Below are 15,325 nucleotides of genomic sequence, written 5' to 3'. Positions count from 1 at the left end.
TTCAGGAAGGAGGTGGCTAAAGTGTAGACGACGACGACGACGAAACGCGCGGACGAAGAATTCGGCTCAAGCTCGATATACGCGATGACACTTAATATCGAGAAAAGAAGAGAGAGAAGAAAAAGAGCCATTTCCGACAGTGACGAATTCGCTTCCGTTTCCGCTTTACCCTACTTTCACATTAAAGACGAGACGAGACAAGAAAACGCTTGGTATCAACACAAAATCGACGAAGACGCGATGATGCATCGCTAGATAATCTTCAAAACACTATACTATAATTAACTGTCGCAAAATACACCGCAATATGCGTTTTAACAATTAAATATAACATCCATTAAATCCCGAGGGTAATAATAAGCGCGAGATTATTTTCGAGCATTTTTTAGATTTTCGCGAGTTCGATTTTCCCAACGAGACACTCAATTCACTTATGCAGATTGCATTATAAAAAAAAAAAAAAAAAAAAAANATCAGATAAAAAAAAAAAAAAAATAACTAAAGACAAAGTATAAAGAATTTTGTAATATATAACTTAACACACTATATTTTCGCGAGTTCGATTTTCCCAACGAGACACTCAATTCACTTATGCAGATTGCATTAAAAAAAAAAAAAAAAAAAAAAAAGTAATAATAACTAATGCACGAAAAGCTCGGAGTAAGAAATACATAATTTAAGAGCGCTCTGCATAATTTACACGTACGAGACTTTGTACTCTTAGGATGCAAAATATAAATCGGTAACGATGATTCACTTGTCTGTACGTTTAAGGAACTTGTCGGAATTAATAATAAAATGCAAGAATTTCTAGAAAAAAAATCTCGATACGGTAATTACCCTTTAAAATATTTCGCTTCAACTTCTGCGCCAGCCAACACGGGATGTACCTTTTTTTTTTTTTTTTTTTTTTTTTCAAGAAACGTTCCAATGCACGAAGAGGAAAAATTTTTATATGCTCGTTTGTTGCTCAAACTTTGCACATCGCGATAGCGCGCGTGCGTTTCTTTTCCCGCATCGGTTCATGCCGCGAGCGCGATTAATACGTACTACTACGATCCCCGTGTGTGCGAACACACACGTTCGAGAACTACACGGCGGAATTGTTTTCCTTCACGGCGTAATTTATGTGGCAAGAAACTACGGGAGGAAAAGTGAAAGAACTTCCTTGTTCCCGCGCGCGCGCAATAATTGATCGCGGATGTAAACCTCGCGATTGTCGGGATGTGATCATCGATGTGTTTGTTGTTTAATTTAAACACAACAAGTCTCACTTTCACCCGGGCGCGTGTGTGTCTAGTCGTGATTTCCTGCGATCAGCCAATTATCGCGTGAGAGCTTTTCAAGCGTGCGCGGCGCGGTTCTTTAACGCGTCTCGGATATATTAAATCGCTAATTTCTGACGTGCGTTCGAAAGCGATTTCTCTCGCGAACAAAGACTTAACGAGTAATTCCACGCGGAACTATGCGTCTTATTTTTCGTCGAGAAAAAGATTAAATTTTATTGTACCATGTCTCTATTCTCGCGCGATTTTCCGGACAAAAAAAAAAAAAAAATTACTCGACAATTGTCTGATTTTCCCGAGTGTTGCGAGAGATGAGAAAATTACTAATTATTAAATTACTTCAATAGCGCTAATTTCACAAAAGGGATTGGATTATTGCGTAAGCCTCTTAATGTTTCTTGCTTGCCGCGATATTGTGAAGGAAACAAAAGCTATTCAAATTTTCAAAAGCGGATTCGAGAGAAAAAACATTTGAAAAATAGATCAACACGACTAACCGATTTTTCGCGAAATATTCAAAGTTGCAGAACAAAAAGTTCGGCCTCAAACTTTTCTCGAGTCTTGATAAAATTTTCTGAGAAAATTTTCTGATTTTTAGAGGTAGAAATAACTTCTACACAAAAATTTCAGGATGTTTTTCTCAAGTTTTTCCATATGGCGGACGTTCTGAAAATGCAATTTTTCTTTGTAAATATCTCTCTCCTGTTTATCCTTTATCAAAATATATAAATAATTTTCTTCGTCGAGAAAAATCTGTCCGAGAATAATCCGATCGAACGCGTTTTTCTCAAAACTCGCGCCTGTTCTGCAGGCAGGCAAAGTTACGCTTGCATCGGAGGGAGGCTTTTCCTTCGTGCTCTGATGCACCTTTACAGTCATCGGCAATGCACAAAACGCGACTGTACGCGCCTGTTAACACATCTCTCCGTGTGTATGTGTGTGTGTGTGTACGCGACTCGTATTTTCAGCAATTCGCTTTCCACGTGACGGGGCAACGGCCGAAAGCGCGCGCGCGCACGATCGATGAGCGAGCGAGATTCAGTGAAAATCTGTGCCACCCCGTAGAGGGATGGCCTGCCGTAGAGTTTAGCCGCCACTTTTTGGCACGGATTTCCGTGCCAAGCGACGTGTGAGGAGAGAGGGAACGAGAGAGATTGTCTAACGGACACAAAACGATTATCTTCACGCTCGGGTTGGCGTTGCGCGCGCGATCGATGCTCGCGATCGCGGGAAAATAATGCGACCAGATTGTGTCGGTTGGCCACACGTCGGTTGGCAAAATCCTCCCGACTTAGATCGCCCAATCATCCGAATCCGCGGCTTCTCGCAAACGGCATCTTTTTCTGGCATCGCGCTGCTGAAACAAACGAGTTGTCTTTCCGCTCTACGTGTTACTCTGCGTTGCGCGAGCTGTCTCGCTAATGACACACACCGTGTGTTGTCAAATCACTCGCGTTCGTCGCGTGGATTATTTGGACGTTCTTCAGAATCAAAGAGTGTCATGTTACCGACAACAAACTCTCGAGAGAATATACGCAAATCGAGCGAATTACGCGCGAACGACACTCGATAGTTCCGTCGAAGACAAATGGTCGTTTTGCAATTGTTTTTTTTGTCTTCGTTAAATGTTTCGATAATCGTTCGATCGTACGTACAATACACAAATGATAAAACAACAAAGCGTGTAATTTGACAGAAACAGACACGTGTTGTGTTCTCTCGTCATCGTGTGATAACGACGTGTTTGCGCGCTGCTCAAAGAACTTCTTGCGGAAAATATTTTGATCCCAACGCGCTTGGGAATTACAATTTGCCCCCGGGGTTCTCGACGCTGCGTGAACTTTTTCTTGGCGAGTTTCTCTCAATTTTTCCGCCACATTAATACGGTCCGGAAAATTGAGGTCCATTCCGCTTTCTTCTGGGTTTTTGACTCGCTCTTTCTCTCTCTGACGTCGAAGACAGACCGACGTTCTTTCAAAGCGAGCGTCCTCGTCGTTATAAACCGCGGCTTGAAAGGACATCCGGTAACGGTCCGGGACAGCGCGCGCGTAAATCCGACAATGTCGCCGACCGTTTCTCGCCAGCTGGCTTTCGGAGGGAGTTGGCGAACTTTAAAAATGGATCCCGCGAGCGCGCGCTCCTCCTTTTTATTCCTCTTTTTTTTTTTTTGTTGGAATTACGCGCTATCGACGTGCGAGTCCCGCTTACTAGTTTTCGGGTTCGCAGGTGACGACAGATTTGCGACTTCCTGCCTGTCTCAGGAGAAAGAGGGTTTCTTGGGCGAAGAGTAGCGGTCTTTCGAATTGATTTTCTTCTCTCGTTGTACGAAATCGCCGCTGTTCCTTTACTCGTCGACGATTCGGCGCGGCCATAAATTCCACCCAACTTCTAACCATCCGCACGGAAAGCTTTCTTCGTTAATGCCTCCGCGAGCGGCTTTTTTCCTTCTCCTGTGTTCGTTTTCTTTCTCTCTCTCTCTCTCTCTCTTTATCTCCGACCTCTTTTATTGCCCTTTTTCCTACCTCCGATTACCCGCGACCTTTGCGTTTCCTACGAAATTTCCACGACGCGCCTATTAGAGGCAGTTAATTCCGTCCGCACGCTATTTCATCGTAGTTTTCAATTTGCAGGAAGTGAATGAATCGTTCATCGGCTTCCGCGCGCGCGAAGATAAAATTACAACTGCTCGCGTTACAACGTCAATTTGCTATTATTTTTGTCGAAGATTCACGAGAAGAAAGTTGAACGAGCAATTTCATTTGTTTGGTTTCTTAACCTCGAGGACGTAGCAAACGACGCGCGACTATTTTAAGCAGACGTAATAATTCGATTTGTTTTGTTTTGTTTTTTTTTTTTTTTTTGAGTGAAATATAACGACGCAGCGACTTAAAATCGTCAAATATGTCAGATATGCCAAATTCGAATTATCAAACTCTCTGGCGCGCAACCGATATTCAATTATCTGTATTTTATCTCGCTCCGCGGACAGAGCAGTGACACATTTCACTGACGATCAAAATTCTCGACAAAGGTGGTCTGTGCATTATGCACGCCGTTTGTTCAACTGACAATTGAGCCATCGGTAAACACGTACGCACGCACGCACGCACACACACACACGCGATTCACAAACATTCGCGACATACAAATCCTCGATTTCACGCTGCGAGCGGATATTTATGCGCGCTGTTGCCGAAGCGCGGAAAGATCTCGCGCGCATATCCGGTGACAAGGAGAGAGAGGGAGAATCAATTTTATTTATTTTTTTTTGTGTTTTGTTTTTTAACTCCTCTCTTTTATTTTAAAACTGCGAACAAAGTCAAAACCATTGCCGCTGGATCAAACGCAATATAAATTTTCATTTGTATCAGAATATTAAATTTTCGGTGCAATTAAGTTATTGCGCTCTTTTCATCACGCGAATGTTCTAGAACAACTAATGAACGCTTAGCAATTAAAAATGCCGTGAAATCGCTTTCGAATTACTTACAAGGCCAACACACACACACACACACATCCACACATATCTGCTATTTTTATTTGTCAGGCGATACAACTTTCAACATCGAACGAAAGTTGCAAAACAACAAAAAATAGACAACTGCGAGCAAATACAGCGGTGTGTCAAAGTTCGAAACGTATTTTTGGACGAATCTTCTACTGTTCCAGCTTATGAACCGAGGGCACTCAATATTCATCAGAGCGGAATATCGCGTGGGTGCAAGAGATGTGCTCGCGCGCGCGCGCGCGCGCGAGCGCAAAAGCAAATACAAATATACCATATTCAACGCCCGATATATATTTTCGGGATGTATGAGTGTTTGCCGTGGATATACACACATACCGGGCGATATATTTCGAAATGCATGTACGTACCACCTCCTCTTCTTCCTCCTCCTCCTCCTCGTCGTGTGTGCCTCCGCACGAACGGAAGTCGACCGCGTCGTATCCGCGTCGTTGCATCGATGAATGCGAAAACGCGCACCTCGCGACGAGAGAGTCCCGCGGCGTTAAGAGGTTTTGAGAAACTCACAATCGGCTGCGATACAAACGCGCGCAAAACCCGCACGTTAGGCTTTGGGACGCGCGGGATACAACCTCGACGACGACGAGTTCTGCACATCGAATTCCGCGTGCACGCGTCACGTGTCGCATTAGAAGCGTTACAAGTTACCGGCTTTAGCTCGCTGCTTGTTTTCCCCTTCCCTCTCCTCTCCTTCTCCCGTTACCCCACTTGATCTGGTTTCGACCTCGTCTCTTCCTTTTGCGATTATCGCAAGAGACTCTCTCGATAACGAGAGATTCGATCGACGCGCGGCGAAAGTCCGCTCGCTCGCGTGTGTATTTACGTATGCGAATTCTATTTTTTTCCACACACAACACACATATCTGGTGATTTTCGATAATAAGACTTTTGCATTACCAAGAAGAGAGCGAAAGTTCCAGTTCAAATGATTGGAAACGCGAAGTTACGCCGTTTTCGAGCAATCTATCAATCTCGCGAGTTGTGATTTGTGCGATCGCGGTCGTCGCGGAAGCGCATCAACGTTTATCTCGAGAAATCGTGTTTTTTTCCGTAGATAATTTATTACGTACGTACTTTGCGCGCTTGTTTCGAAAAATAGGTATTGCACGCGAGATGTTACGGAAAAAAAACATACACACACACACACACACACGTTTCGCTCTCGCGCGAAAGAGTCTGGTTCTAAATCCACGGATCCTTGATTCTGGGACGAGGCTAAGTTGCAACGAGGGCGACTACTCCGCAACAACCGTCACGAATCTCTCAGTCGTCGCCTTTCACAAGTGCGACGGTTATTATTATCGATTTCGATCGGTGTGGATTTCCGACTAGGAACAATGGCGCACACCGAGATAACAGCAATCTCGCGCTCGCCGTGCTGCCAGACCGCGCGCGACAAGAATAAAATCACAAAAAAACATTCTATCGAAGTCAATCAATTCGCTCTCCGGTCAATTTTTTATTATCGCTCACGTGGGAACAAAGGTAAAAGCAAAATATTTGATAAAACACAATTTTCTACGCATCGCGGATATGTCAAATAAAATTATTTCTAGTTTAGTTACAATTATTTCTTTGCGACTAAATTATCTATTTTTATTAAAAATTATTTGTTAATTGTTTTATTTGATCATTTCTCGTCCGGTATGTTGCGGTTTTTTTTTTCGAAGTGACGAGTTCAACACATTTGTTTGCAATTGCGAATGCAAATTGAGAGAACGCCAGAGCTTACAAAGTTTCTATCGCAATACACAAGACACACACACACATGGTTGGTTAAAGACTAGAAATAATCTTGTTTAGCGACTTACAACACCCACGTCCCCCGTCTTTTCCGGGTCTTTTTTTTGTATCTTTCACCACATAATTGATCCCAGGGTCTCAAGTTACTTTGTTTTCGTTTCTCTACCGTTGTGTTATTCTACATTATGTGTGAGATCGTATAATAGAGTTGAAGACACAGACCGGCGCATTGTGTTAGGTTGGCTTTATCAATTAAGAAAACGACGACGACAACGACGACGACGACGTTGCGAGATACCAGCAGCGGCTCGTAACCAATTAGACTCATTCTTGCAACACACCGACGCGATATCGAAAGTCTTTGTCTGCTCTCCCTCCCTTCCTTCGCTGTAGGTAATTCCTTTCTCCGCGTTGCGCTCTTTTTCTCACGCGTCCGTTATAATAAACGTTACGTTTTCTCTCGTCCCGCGCAGATAAACGACAGAGTGCGCGCGCGCGCATCTCGCACGTAATCCGATTCTCGCGAATCGGTGTCTTATCGTTTCGCGTTTTATTATACGAGAGAGAGAGAGAGAGAGAGAGAGAGAGAGAGAGAGAGAGAGAGAGAGAGAGAGAGAGAGAATCAAACATCAATTTGCGAACATGTTGTCCCCGATAAACGGCAAACTTTCTGTCGGTTACGCTCATTCATCACCGACGAATAACCTCGCTCGCTTTGTCATTGCGCGCAAAAAGTTTACAGCCTCCGACGAAGCCGCAACCGCAAATGACCGAATAAAGATAAAAAAAAAACAAAACAAAAAAAATTTTCTTCTTACAACCACGTCAGAGTCTCGTTCCGATTGAACTTTCGCGTGAAATAACAGAAACTAATTTATTCCGCAGCCTCTGGGGCAAGAGATGCGGCTAATCGATCGACTCTGGCGATAAATCGGGAGACGACGCAATCGCGCAAATTAAAACGTCACAAAATTGAGACACGATGTGTGTGTTTGTCGCGAGAATATAAGATTTATAAATAAAACGCATTCATTATTCTTCTCGCTTGAAATAGAACTTGCGAATTACCTCATTCTTTTTTCCTAACTCTGTGATCTTCTCAGTTACCCGATATTTACACCGTTTTCTCGAAATGGGAAAAAGCGAAATTTACTCTTTTCGCAATTTTTCCCTTTATCTCGACTCCATCTTATCGGAGGCATTTTTTTACGGTCGGAACGTCCGAGAGAGCTACCCGTAATTGCTCGACGATATACCGGAGACGATATTCGCGGCGCGAATTATTTGCGGACAGGTTGCCGCCGGAGGGTTCGGCACCTGCTCATCGCGTGTAAAGTAGATCGGCAACGGGACGGGGCCAATCGGATACGCGGCTATCGCAACGGTTTCCGCACAGAGAGCCGAACCTGATGCAATCACTCGTGTATGTAGCAAGCATATCCCTCGTCGATGTTTGTTTAACGCAGTTACCGTGAAATACGCGGAATCCTCTCTCGTTCCTCGCTGTGTTCCGTCACTCTCCCTGTCTCTCTCTCTCTCTCTCTCGCAATTGCGTTTACAGCGCATTTACATACTTCTGTGCGAGCCGTCCATATCGTTCGCCTCACAAATACGTACGCGCGTACCTTGAACGCACACGCAAATAAATTTTTACCGCGTGTTTATTCGATCTATCTATCGCGATGCGAAAATAGTTTTATGGTTATTTATCACGGGAACCGCAACGTAAAGTCCGAAAGATTTACGACGATCGACGAGAACGTCCGTCGAAGTATCGGAAACGCTCTTGCGCTCGCGCGCATTACGATTTCACTCCCATTCATACGTAAGTCGCGAAAATTCCTTTGCGTCGCGCGAGAAACGGAAATCCGCACCTGCGACCGCGCCGGAAATCGAGCGCACGTGCGCGTTCGATTGTCGTCGATCCGCACGAATGAAATCTCGAGGAAATGCGGAGGAGCGTCGCTATGCATTTCATTAGCGAAAACGTCCGCTCGGGGGAAAAATATTCCGTGCGACGCTAATGTTGTGTGTCAATCGCTCGTAGAAGTTCGATTTTCGAGGAAAACACACGCGCCGCTTCTTAGTTCGCTAATAAAAATGTGTAAAATTTGATTATTAATCAATCTATAATTTCTTAGGATTTAAAATTGCTCCGAAACTTCGTTCATCTCTTCTTCATCTCGTTTTACTTAAACTGCTGTAATTGGTTTTTACGCAGTAAAAGTTTACTGTTGTATAAATTTATTATTATAAAGCGTTCCGGATTTGCGGCACATTTTACGTCTCGACGCGCGTTTTCCAACTTCTTTTTCGCCAAAAAAAAAAAAACGGCAAATATCTGCAGGTAAGTGCTCGGGAAACAGAGTGTAAATCACGATTACGCGTATCGCACGCACTCTAACTCGCGTTAAAAAAAAAAAAAAAAGAGAAAAAGAACTACGAGAAAGAACACGACGAGAGTGCAAGCTCTCGAGAAATGGGCCGCGCGAGTCACCGCGCGCGGAGAAAACGGCGAGATTCCGATTATTAACTTCTCTCTTCCCGTTTTTTTCTCCGACTTTTCGCACGACCGCGTGCCGATCGGCAACAGCCTTGGCCGCGGACAAAAGACAACGATATACACGACGCACCGCGTGTTCGCCTTGAATAATAAATTATTGCGCGCGAAAAGATCCGGACGTGACTCACACCCGCTCTTTTCCCTTCCGAATAAAAAAAAAAAACAAAAAAAAAAAAAAAACGCCGACAACGCGTCTCCGGACGCAACGTCGCCGCGAGCGTTTCTTCTCGGACGATGGATTGTTTCTATCTCGAGCTGATTCGGTCGACGCAAGGTCGTTGAAAAAACATTCGAAAACGATTGAATTCGCAAATCTCCGTCCATAAATTGCAAATGAACTTCTCGGCAAGTTCATTAGCGGCGAACGCTAATGAACTTAAATCTTAATGTCTCCCGACGATATTGAGACTCGATGGGAAGAAAATAACGTTCACTCAACTTTCTATACTTTCTTGCGATTTTTCTGTCCCCTTTTCGATTGTGTATTCAAACACGATATTCAGCGGGTACACGTGCAATTTCCTGCCGCGAAGAAACGTGCGAAAAAAAAAAGAAGCAAAGATAAAGGGATCGCGTTGTGTGTTTGTAACAATCTCGAAATTTAAGTCGCCCGTTAATTTGCAATGTTAAGTGTCCTTCCGCGAGGGGAATAACAACTTGCCGCGAGAGCAATAAACGCACTTGGTACGTACTCGGGGGAAAACACACACAGACCGCGGTAAGAAACGCCGGATCTCAACAGAAAAGAAGCAAAGAAAGAGAGCCGCGACTTGTTACAAGAACCGTTCTTTTTTGCCGTTTCACACATACACACACACGCGCGCGCGTATATTTCCCTCGCGGAAATTGCGCGATTTTCGTGAAAATTTAAAATCTCAGTCGCGCATCTTTTCTCGTTACCTACAAACGCAATTAATATATATATATATATACATATACGTAACCCCGATATATTCCAACGTAAAACTTCAATATGTTAATTTGCGCGCGGAAAGTTGGTGCTAAGAGTTAAAGACGATAACGGGGCAACGAAGAAAATAAGAAGAAGCCGCGTCTAAAAAGCGGAAAGTATATCGCGTGGACGGTTGCAATCAGAGTGAGAAATGATAAAAAAAAACAAAACAAAAAAAAAATCTCTCCGAGATACTCGATAGAAAGAAAGAGAAGAAAGTTCGCGTTTCGAAATTTATACTGCAAATATATACGCGTTTGTATATTTGCGCACAAGTTGAAAGTCTATATCGGAGAAATTTTTTTCTGCGGCAATTTAATTTTCATCCGCTTGTTTGTCATCGATTCGCGCGAGAAGAAACGACACGCGAGAATAAATCGTTTCTCATACGAGGACCTCGTATCTCGGTTTAATTAAACACACTTTTGCGAAGACGCGATCCCTCTTCCTCCTTCCCCCGTAACCTCCGACTTAAAGGTTAAACGCGCAACGGGGTTACGCTCTCGTTGCGCGCTCCTTTGTTGTCGCACGCGGCTCGTATAATCGCGCGCCGCGATACGCACGACGCGGAGAATCATCCAGCGGAAGTGTTCGCGAAACCGTTATCGCGAAACAAGACTCAAAGAAAAGGAAACGATCCCGCGAGCTCTTCGTTCCCGCGGCGACTGGTAAGTATGTGCTCGCGAGAGCCGCGGAAAATCCGTCAGCGGCTTCGAACAAAAGCGCAAAAGACGGCAAGAAAAATACGGCGACTGCATAACTGTTTTTTTTTGTTTTTTTTGTTTTTCGTTAAAGCGAGACGCTGAGAGCGTGACTAATAAATTCCGCTGCTATTGTCGAGACTCATCGACGCCTCGGAAAAACACGTGCGAGCGTTACGAGCAAACATTTACGCAGCGAGTACTTGCTCTCGGTATTGCGCGAGGATTACCCCGGCTCTCTGAAATTCTGATGTACACGAAGCGCGCGATGTTGAACGACGACAACGACGACGACGGAGAGATGGATGTGTTGCCAAAGGAATTTAACACCCGTGAATTTTGTCGGTTTGCAAAAATTTTTATTTAATTTAATATATTTCCCGTCTTTTTTTCTCCGGGAACAAAATTTTTCGCGAAAAGATTATTATTATATTTCGGCAGATTTCGTTGTCGCGGATTCATATAAAACGCGACGTGCGTTAATTCTCGCCATATCCGACGGGATAAAAAAGCCTGTGTGTATTTTTATATAATACATTGCAAAATACTTTCTGATCGCGTGTTTACACATTCGCTCGCGCGCGCACGTGCACGGTAAATTAAATATCGCGTACAAATATACGTACAAATATACGTACAATACTTATTATTTTTTTGTTAAATAATGTTTTTTTCTAAAAATAACAGTAAAAAACGCGCGGAAAATAACAAACGATAATGTTGACACATTTGCGCGAACAAGACGTAACGCAGAAAAAAATGTTTGTATATATATTCGACGATTTGCACAGGTCGATGCGTGGTAATTTTCCTCGTTTTCGTGATGAGGCATTTTTAATCGCGAATGATTAGGTTTTTTATACAAAGCTCGAAGACGCGAGCGAGCGAGCGAGCGAGCGAGAAAGCGTCAGCAACACGCGCGGCGTTTTATTGCGAAGTCACTCAAGGTGGACTTCCGAACCTTTTATGAAAGATGAAAGATTCATCTCTGATACTTTAATTGCATCTACGATATCTAACGTGAGGGAAGAGCAAAGCCTTTAATTCCGTGAATATTGCATTAAGGAGTCGTCGACCGATGCACGCGACGGAGAGAGAAAGAGGAAGAGGAAGAAGAAGAAAGAGAGAGAGAGAAGAAACGACATCGATGCGCGCGTGCAAGAAGCATTATTGTTATCCATCGCGAATCTAGCCTGTGATCAAACACAATAAGCCCTCCCTCTTTCGAGAGGGGGAAATATTAATTTCTGAAAGTATATGATAATGGAGAGAAATCCGGGGCCTGGCTTTTCCTTTTGACGTCACGACAACGCCTCGGCAATTCTACCGTGTCGGAAAACTCGACCGCGAGAACAAAGGCGGGGAAAAACTGATCGAACTTCGATCGCGCGCCCGATATATCGGAAAAATGTCGAAGATCGTTCGTAAGGGAACGGCGGTTCGACTTTTATCCTCGAGATTCCTTGGCTAAACTACTTTCGGAAGAGAACGACGATGTATATATATTTTATTTTTCGTATTTCAACCGAATCTATATGCGCCTCCAGTTCTAAATAAAATTTTTGCGTTTCGAGTGGTAATAGCGAAATATTCGAGATGTGCTTTCGCGCGCGCACACACACACATACACACGCGCGCGCGTTATTTATACCGAATAATTTTATGTAAACTCGTTGAGTTCCATTAACGTTCGCAGAAATTCGCGGAGCGTAATCCCGATTGAGATAATGCGTTCGATAAAAATGGCTCTCTCTCTCTCTCTCTCTCACACGCCAAGTCGAGAGAGAAAATGCGAGCGCAATGAGATGAATTCAAATTAAATTCTACGAGAGATTACTACGATTATGTAGTTTCCGCGTCGATCGTCAATTTCGCTTTATCTCACAGAGGCTCAAAGATCGACTTGATAATTGCGACGAGACATCGGTCGTTTTTTTGTCGCCCTTTTTTTGCACACAAATACCGCGAACTCGTTCAACACGCAACATCATTTTTTTTTTTTACCTCGTATCGAGTGCGCGATTATTATTTACGCGATCATTTAAATCTTCCGGGAACTACGCTCCTTTTCGCGGAACTGATAACCCGCTGCAAATTAAATTGGATTTCTTTTTATCTTTTTTTTCTTTTCTTTTTTCTTTTTTTTTTTTTACAACAGCTCCGACTTTTACCGAACACGCGAATCTCGCGGTCACCTCAAAAATTCTCATTCGATCTCGTCGTCCGAACAATTCCGTTTCCCACATTCCGAACGAGTATCGTCGCGAGTCGAGACGAAATTGACAAGAAATCGTCAATTAAATTCGCTGATGAATCGCAATCGGGAGAATCTCCGCTGTGCGATTCAACGCCGAACGCGAGGAAACGTCACACTTCGCACGCAGCCAGCGTATCGCGCGCGAAGACTCGCGTACATAATCTCTCATTATACGCGATAACGACGGATGCAAAGTCGCATGACGGAAAAACAAGTGTGTCTCTCCTCTCCCTGTCTCTCTCTCTTTCGTTCTCAGGGAATCGTACTTAATCATTGGCGTTAAGTGGACACGACGATACGTATTACACGTACCGCTGGAACAACGGGCGTAACACGGGAGAAGGAAGGGAAGAAACGAGAGCTGGAAGGAGGGGATGTAATGACAGAGCCGCGGTATGGAGGAGTGCGTAGGACGTGTTTCGCGTTACGAAACGCATACAGGCCTGAGGAGAGAAAGAGAGCGAGAAAACACACCAAGGTCCGGTCCGCATTTAGCGTCGTCGTTTTACGAAGCGCTAAATACCCGCGAGAGATTCCGAGAGATTTTTTTTTTTTTTTTTTGCTTTCATTCGTCGTCGTTAATGAGGATCAATGTCGCGAAGGGGAGGAGAGCGAAGGACGCGCGAAGCTCTCGCGCGCGCGTTAAAAACGCCCGAGCAAACATACGCGCAAAAACACAAAAGAAAAAAAATGACAGGGAAGTTACGCACACGAGAAAAATTACGTACGTTATTCGCGTACGACAATAGTAGCGACGGACGGACTTATCGGTGGTCAAAACGGCCTACGCGCGACACCGCCGATAAAAACAAACAACCGAGTGACATTTGTTCGATACCCGCGTCTCGAAAATCAGTTGTCAGAAATACATCACGGATGTATTTTTCTCTTTCTCTCTCTCTCTCTCTCTCTCTCTCTAATCATTTTTTTATTCCACACACTTTTCGCGTTTTCTACTCTCATTATTGTCCCTGCAGAGGATGGGAGAGGGCGGGGGCGACACTGCGTTCGCGATGTCAAGGTGACGCGCCGGGAGACGCGGACGCGATGCAAATGCGCGTGGGAGTAGATGCAATTGGTATTTTGGAGTCGGAAATAATCGATATTTCGGTTTACAAACAAGAGTGGCTAGTTGCGGTCCTCTCCTCTCTCTTTCTTATTTTTTTTTTGTCCCAATTTTCCATCGCAAGCACGATTTTTATGTGCCTCTAAGGAAATACACATGTACGTATAAATCTTTCGCACGAGAAACGCTATCGTCGAGTAGCGAAGACTCCTCGCAGGGAATTTTATATGCGAGGGGGAAGGTTGACAGATTTGCGGTATGTCACGTTCGACACATATCCCGCAGTTTTCCGACGATGTCACGACGCAAAAGGCTACGGGTCGGTAGGACGCGCGAAGGGAGAAGAGGAGAGAGCAGGAGGAAATGCAGAAGTAGAAGGCGGGTAGGGGGAGGAGATTGCAGGGGAGGCGTAGGAGAAGGAGGCGAGGAAAGAAGGCGAGAGATACTCTTCCTCCCGTTCTCGCGGAGCAGGAACGATACATGAGGGAAAAAAGGGAGAGAGAGAGAGAAAGAGAAAAAGAGAGTAAGAGAGAGCGAGCGATCGAGAGGGTGCGGTAGACACGTCAAACGAGGTACCGATGACAAGAGATGCGTACGCGCGAAGAGAAAGAGAGAGAGAAAAAAGGGAGAAGAAAGAAAGACCGATGACATAATGCGATACACAAAAAAAACGAGAGTAAAAAAGTGAAATTACCTTGTCCGAGGGTATGGTGCGCACCGTAGTCATCGTAACTGAAGGCCAGCAGGCGGCCCTTTGCGGATAATCCAGGGTAATTGGCGGGGTCCGTGGTCCCGACGACGACGTCGGGCGTCTCGCGACGTCCACCGACGACGACGAGGACGACGGCGATGGCACAGTCGTCTGGGACGACAGAGTCGACGATAAAACTGGAGTCAGAAGGGCGGGAGAGAGAGTGGAGACGATGTGTAGTCGCGGATATCCCCGCGGATGCACTTTCCCCCGCCGAGATGAGAGACACCGAGGGGACGACCGAGCGGATGAAAACACACTCTATTTTTTTTCTTCTTTTATTTTTAAATTATTTCTCGCTGTTTTCACGCAGCAGGGGTCCACCTCTCGCGCGCGCGCTATGCACTACAACACCATTTCGATGGGGGGCCGCGTTCTCGTTGTTGATCTTGTGTGGCCCTCGGCACCGAGACCGACACCCCGGCTCGTCGAATCGAGCGCTTCGCCGCCGATGGCCGCCGTTACTTGTACGCGTCCGGG

At 44.8% G+C, this 15,325-nt stretch overlaps 1 protein-coding gene across 2 annotated transcripts in view; it reads right to left on the bottom strand.

Annotated features, from left to right (window-relative positions):
• LOC109864192 (ubiquitin-like protein 3) overlaps positions 1-15,309 on the bottom strand; it is a 39,281-nt gene extending 23,972 nt beyond the window's left edge. The window contains exon 1 of one of the 2 annotated variants that reach the window (XM_020445171.1): positions 14,789-15,309. In XM_020445171.1, the coding sequence (XP_020300760.1) occupies positions 14,789-14,821 (33 nt within the window). In that variant the 5' untranslated portion in view covers positions 14,822-15,309. Of the gene's footprint in view, positions 1-5,162; positions 6,207-14,788 lie in introns of those variants that run through there. The other variant, XM_020445170.1, reaches the window with a different exon arrangement.
• Positions 15,310-15,325: the final 16 nt, after the last annotated feature.

Source organism: Pseudomyrmex gracilis, unplaced genomic scaffold (assembly GCF_002006095.1).
Source record: "Pseudomyrmex gracilis isolate BER0280 unplaced genomic scaffold, ASM200609v1 scaffold_18, whole genome shotgun sequence".
Classification (NCBI taxonomy): domain Eukaryota; kingdom Metazoa; phylum Arthropoda; class Insecta; order Hymenoptera; family Formicidae; genus Pseudomyrmex; species Pseudomyrmex gracilis.
Note: the sequence above shows the minus strand (reverse complement) of the source record. Positions and strands in the feature narration are given on the sequence as shown.